At 31.1% G+C, this 6,721-nt stretch overlaps 1 protein-coding gene across 1 annotated transcript; it reads left to right on the top strand.

Annotated features, from left to right (window-relative positions):
• Positions 1-212: 212 nt before the first annotated feature.
• LOC136088027 (uncharacterized) lies at positions 213-1,388 on the top strand. Its single transcript, XM_065811667.1, has 3 exons — positions 213-240; positions 349-471; positions 589-1,388. The coding sequence occupies exons 1-3, from the start codon at positions 213-215 to the stop codon at positions 1,386-1,388; spliced, it is 951 nt and encodes a 316-aa protein (XP_065667739.1).
• Positions 1,389-6,721: the final 5,333 nt, after the last annotated feature.

Below are 6,721 nucleotides of genomic sequence, written 5' to 3'. Positions count from 1 at the left end.
AATTGCTACAAAAACAATTCCCTTCGGAAAATTATTAATGACTTGAATAATTATACTGTTATTGAAAATGCACGATTGCAATTCTACAATTCTTTTGTACTTCCGCACAAAAGAGTTCTTGTGTGAATGCTTTTAATAGCTGAAGCGCTCAATTCGTGAAAGAGAAAAAAAGAACAGTTTAACACTTTTCAGGTTATACAGTTATAATTAAAATGCTAAGAAAATATGAAAGTGGAGCTTGTAAAAGAATATTGAAGAAAGAGAGAGAGGAAATGGTAGCTAAACTTCCGAAAATGACAAATTTTTTTTCATCAAACCAAACTATTATGCAATTTCCATAAATTGTAGATAATAATAAAAACAATGAAAACAATAACACAAAAAATGAGGTAGCCTGCCAAGGTCCTTCAAATGAAATTCAAGAAGTTGAAAGTGTTGAATCTACAATGCATAACAATGAGCTTGACTCAGGTACTCCAATTTTTACTGTCTTTAATGACACCTCTAACATCTGCTAAACAAACAATTTACTTTTTAGGCAGTTAATATTTTTATTCTATAAATTGTCACTTAATATTTTTTTATTAGGTTTATTTATCATGATTATTTTTCCTAGATACCATTCTACGCGAAGACCCTGCTTTATGGCCATTACAATTAAAGGAAAACGAACATATGAAGTATTTAAACAAGGGGTATGCTTTTTTTTTCAAAATAATGACTCTAATTTCGAATTTTCGAAGCGGATGTTCAAAAACCAGTACAGATATTATTCGGTTAAATATTTTCAAAAAGTGATGAATAATGGCGAAAAGTGTGACCGAAAATGGTTAATGTTTTCTGAATCCACTGGATGTGTATTTTGTTATGTTTGCAAGTTGTTTTCAACCGATTACGACAACGTATTTGTCAAAAGTGGCTATTACAATTGGAAAAAAGCTAAACAAACTATTTTCGGCCACGAAAACAGCAAGGAACATATTCAATGTATGATTAAGTGGATAGAATTCATAAAACAAAATACTCATGTCGATGAATATATGGTAAGCCAGATTAAAAGGGAATTTAATTATTGGTCTGCAATCATAAATAGAATAGTTGCGGTTATTCGTTTTTTAGCCGGAAGAGGTTTAGCATTTCGAGGCCATAATGAAGTTATAGGATCGTCAAATAACGGAAATTACTTAGGCATGTTAGAACTGTTGACTCAATTTGATCCAGTTTTAAAGCAACACATTGACACTTTTGCAAATAAAGGCAAAGGTAATGTAAATTATTTGTCTAAAACTATTTGTGAAGAGCTAATTGATATTATGTCTCAAAAGGTTTTAACGCACATTATTACCGAAATAAAAAAAGCAAAATACTGGGGAATTATCGTAGAGTAGACTCCTGATATTTCTCACGTGGATCAACTTTCTGTGATATTTCGTTATTATCTAAATGGCCACGTGTATGAACGATTTTTTTGTTTTCTACAAATTAAAAGCCACGACGGTAAATCTTTGATTACTGACATTTTAGATTTACTGGAAAGATATGATTTTTTTTTTTTTTAGATTATTCACCTCCCCAAGGCCCGAGGGGGCCACTACAGTCGAGGAGGCTACTCGTTTTTTTTTGTGTGTTTTTTTTTTTTTTTTTTTTTTTGTTATTTGTGGTGCAACCCTCTCTCAACTCTTTAACTCCGAAACACGAACCTTTCCGAGCAAGGTCGCTGCGCGGAGAAACTAAGTTAATATTGATATAACCAATTGTCGGGGACAGGCATACGATAATGCAAGGAATATGTCTTGTAAATATTCTGGATTAAAGGCGCGTTTAAAAGAGCGGAGTGAATTAGCTTTTTATATCCCCTGCGCTGGACATTCTTTAAATTTAGTAGGGCAGTGCAGTGTCAGTGAGTGCATCAATTCTATCAACTATTTTGGCGTTTTCCAGAGTTTGTATTCATTTTTTGTAGCTTCAACACATAGATGGGATTTATTGAAAGGAAATCATGCTACACTCAAGCGCCTATCAGATACACGATGGTCATGCAGGTCAGATGCTTCAAAAAGTTTGGTAGAAAATTTTGATGGGATTCATGCAGCGCTATGTCATATAGCTGTGGATACAGAAGAAAAATCTGATACTCTTCATGAAGCTTTGTGTTTATTAAATAAGATCACTAAGCTAGAATTTGCATTCATGACTGTACTTTGGCATCACATACTTAAGAGGTTTAATGCAGTTAGCAAATTTCTTCAAAAAGTTAAATTAGATTTGCATACAGCAAGCAGTATGTTACTTTCACTAATTGACTTCGTAAAAAACTTACGAAACGACTTTACGAGGTTTGAGAATGAATCAAAAAAACTTATTGAAAAAGACTATTCTGATAAGAACAAAAGAAAGGTAATTAAAAAATTGAGCAACGGAAAAAACCAAGTTGATTCTTTAAGCGTATCCGACAAGTTTCGAGTGAATACATTTTTTGTCATTATTGACAAAATTGTGAGACAATTAACTATAAGAACTGATGGTTACAACCACGTAAATAAGTTATTTGGATTTCAATCGAAGCTGTTAACTATTAGTACCATGGAATTGCAAGTTAGCGCGAAAAAAATTGTAGAAGTGTACTCAAATGATTTAGAAGATAGTTTCATATTTGATATAGAACAAGTTGTAACATTATTAAAGTTGCAGCCTCCGGTTTTTTTTCCGCATAAAAAAGATAAATCTGAGACTGAAAACACATTGATTCCTCTGCATATTTTAAATTGGATTGTTGAAACCGATAAAATTGATGTATTTCCAAATGTTTATATAGCATATCGCTTGTTTCTAACTATTCCCATAACAAATTGCGAGGCTGAGAGATCATTCTCTACTCTTAAAAGAGTTAAGAACATGCACCGATCAACAATGGTCCATAGTCGTTTAAGTAATATAGCAAGATTAACTATCGAGTCAAAATTATTAGAAACTTTGGATTTCAGCGATGTGATTGCAGAGTTTGCGGGGAAGAAAAGCAGAAAAAAATCACTCAACTTAATTCAATAAAATAAATATAAAATTTGTATATAAATTAATATCAGTGGTAGCGTTTTCAAGAAAATCTTTTTTTTACTCATTTTTGTCGTTGTTAGTGGAACGGGGCCTCCTACTTTTAAATAGCCCCGGGCCCCGAAAAGTCTTAATCCACCACTGGATTGTGCATCCTCATCTGAGCACAGAATCTAAGCTCGTAAAAGAGGTGCAAAGCAAAGAAAATTACCCTCAGTTTTCACGTTTTTTATTGTTTTATGTACTTCTTCAAATTTAAAATAATTCCCTTGTTTCAGGAAAAATTATTGCGGCTGAAGAATGTTGCATTTGCTATCGCAAAAAGACTAATAAGGATAGAAACGAATTTGAAACCCTTACAAAATGCGTAACGGAAAGTGCTGCAAACCTGTTAAAGAAAACGCTCTAAGTAAAGCTGACACTCTACGACTCATGGCTAGTATATCGGGCACAGAATGATGACAATTTAGAGATTATTTATACAAGTAAGTTATTTGAATTTTACTAGGAAAACTACACAGACAGAACAAAGATTCCAGATAGAAGGACTTTGCAGAATGCTGTAGTTGCAGAATTTGGCGGGTTTGTTTTTGGCGGGGTTAACAAAATAGTTTCAATAAAAAGTGAAAGATCCTTTAAAGCAATTGAGAAAGAGTTGCCTCTGTATATAAAGCATAATCAAGAAGAACCAGACCAATTACGTCAAACAAACGCGTTATCAAAAGACAGTATGTTACTGGTAGTTTCAGAGAAGCTGGATTTCTTTTGGACCTTATTATATCATTTTTCTAATGATATCCCAAGTTGAAATGGGTTTAACTACCTAATTACAGCTAAAAGGATACCAGAAGTTATCCACTGACGCTGAATGAATCAAGCTATGTATGCAAAAGCGGTGGAAAACCTGATGAGCCCTATTCATATTGATCTTAAAAGGTTCATAGTTCTCCGAAGGGATGCATTTCACATATCTTGTATTTTTCTAGCTGTTATTGGTATAAGATTTAATGATGCCTGATTACAAGACTAGATAATTAAAGCTGATATAGCCGATGAGTGATTTCTTTATCTCCTTAAATTTTATTAACATTGTATTACGTAGCAAATGTTTCAGCAGATTTTTTTGACCGAAGAAGGTCGAAGTACTAAAGATATTTTTTATTTATTTTTAAGGTAAAAATTCATTGGAGCGTATTTTGAAGGGAAAGCATATAACCATGCCGTTCGAATTTATCAATATCTGTATAATGTACTAAGCTGAGGATAAAACATTTTGAAGGTTGGTTAGTTAAAAACAATTTTTCCACGTTGAATCTCTTCTCTTTCTCTCCTGAGAGGGTGGGGAGTCGAGTGTGACAATAACAAATTTACATTAGATTGGGATAAAAAGGATTCAGAAGTTAAAAGTAAAATATACTTCCTTAAACTATATTTACTTATTTGAACTATACTTAGTTACTTAACTTACTTAAACTTTATTTAGTTATTGAAATATCGTTTACGATCTTCTTTAAATCAAGACCATCTTGAAGCATTCATGCTAATGTTTATTGAAAGATATATATTGGATGCTATTGATTTCCAAGAAATATTGAAGTATTGAAAAAGTCTTCATCATTGATAAACCAGATGTTATCTGTGTAAAGACCAAAGTGTTTGCACGGATAACATCTTGCTACATAATATTATTTTTTTTAAAAAAAAGTATTTATGTTATGATTTTTAAATAATAAAATTACTCGTTAATAAATACTTAATTTTTCAAATTGTTTACAAGGTAATTTTTATACTACAGATGTAAGCTATTTAGTAAAAATTATTTGTTAGTTTTTTTTTGCCAGTTTATTTTTTTCAGATTTAGTTGTCTAATGTTTATATTTAGTTACTTTCCTCCTCCTTCTTAAAAATGATGTCAATTCTCTTCACCTCTCCCGAAAATAAAAAATATACCATCAATTTTTTTCTGGTTTAATTATACATTTGCTCTCTACAGTACTAAAGTGATGTAAAACACAATAAATTGTTTTTTTAGATTTTGAATAAACAAGGTCGTTTCTGAATTTAAACTGTTTTCTCGATGATCGTGGTCAGCCCCTAATCACTCAACATTTTCAAAATTGTATACAAATCTGCTCTTAAATAGTGTAAATTAGGCTTACAAAAAAAGTTGCCATTAAATTGTTTAGTTCTTAACACCCCCCTCGTTTTCAATTATTTTCAAACGTTTTACAACCCCTCCCCCTCTATCTAATAACATTATTTATCGATTACCCCAACGCTTCAGGCAAATTTTATTTACAGCACAGTGGGCCAATTGGATCTCAGTCCGCCCCTGCATCCACCCTTCGTCTTCTTGGATTAACTCTTACTTCCGATCTTTTTTGAAAACTATATCTCAACCCAAAACAAAATTACTTTAATCTCTTTATTGTGTTCACCACTTTTTTTCAGCGGACTCTTTTCTTTATCTCTGTATCAAATCCGTCCTTGTATGGAACACTATATCCGTATCTGAATCTTTGAATAATGCCCTTTCTCTTTTAGAGAAGGGCACAGCAAAAATTGACATCATCCTAGGTAGGAAACAAATAATCTTAAGGTAACTTAGACAGTGTTATGAGTTTTTATGAGAGAAAAAAAGCATATCACATTGTGGGAAAGAAAGCATATTTTATGAGTACTTTTTTGGGGAAAAAAATCACAAAGAATTCAAAAACAGCATATTACTGATAGGTACTGTTTTATAGCAGGTTTTAAAATTCGCGTGGAGTAACATTTATCTCTCGTTAACAGAACTTAAAGATTGCAATATTTTTTTGTATATTTGATATGAGCATGAGGCTATTGAGTGAGGCATTTGATTGTAAAAGACAGATTTATTTCTAGCGGCCTAGGTAATATTATATGTTGTTGAAAATAGCCACGATAAATATAAAATTAAAAGAATTGCCAAAAAATTTACTCAGAAAAGAGACAACCTTTACGATATATTTCCCGTGGCTACAACCACAAGATAGAAAAGAACCTAAACTTACAACATAAAATAACTTTTACCACACCACCTACTTAAAAATAAATTTTTATGCAGAAATTCTAAATTAGTTAATAGTAGAAGTCCTGGTGACAACAAAAAATAATGATTATTTAGTGCTATATACAATGGAGATACAAAAAAGATAATTCTTACAAGAACAAAAGTGAAGTGAAAATACTTACAAATAGTTAGAGATCTCTATTTAAAAAAACTATCCAAAGTTACAATAAAACTTGCAAGTTTTACTTAATATTATTATGTAGTCATTTATATTCTTTCAAACGGAACCTTAAATTGAAGGGAGTGAAAAAAACATAGTAAAAGAGATATTCAAGTTCTAACAATGGATTTTCTTGTAAAATAAGAGTTACGCAGTTTAGTAAGATTTTATTTGACAAAAAATATCAAAGATTAATTTTGATTTATGGATTATTTATTGTTTTATGTTTATTTTATGTTTTATGTATTATGCTAAATGACATTTTATAATTTTTAAATTAGTTTTTGTAGAGTTATTATTATTTATTACTTTATGCTTATTGCTTATAGTTGTATATTTTGAGAAATTAATTTTTTTTTAATTAAGAATAGTTAGATATTTAGGGGTTATTCAAACCTGTTTATTATTACATTGGT

This window comes from Hydra vulgaris, chromosome 12 (assembly GCF_038396675.1).
Source record: "Hydra vulgaris chromosome 12, alternate assembly HydraT2T_AEP".
Taxonomy (NCBI): Eukaryota; Metazoa; Cnidaria; class Hydrozoa; order Anthoathecata; family Hydridae; genus Hydra; species Hydra vulgaris.
This window is presented reverse-complemented; position numbering and strand designations above follow the sequence as displayed.

Excerpts from the sequence above, each read along its gene's own strand:
- LOC136088027 (XM_065811667.1), top strand. The coding sequence starts at position 213 with ATGCTAAGAAAATATGAAAGTGGAGCTT. Across the intron at positions 241-348 it reads AAAATATGAAAGTGGAGCTT|ATAATAATAAAAACAATGAA; the intron begins GTAAAAGAATAT and ends CATAAATTGTAG. Across the intron at positions 472-588 it reads TAACAATGAGCTTGACTCAG|GTTTATTTATCATGATTATT; the intron begins GTACTCCAATTT and ends TTTTTTTATTAG.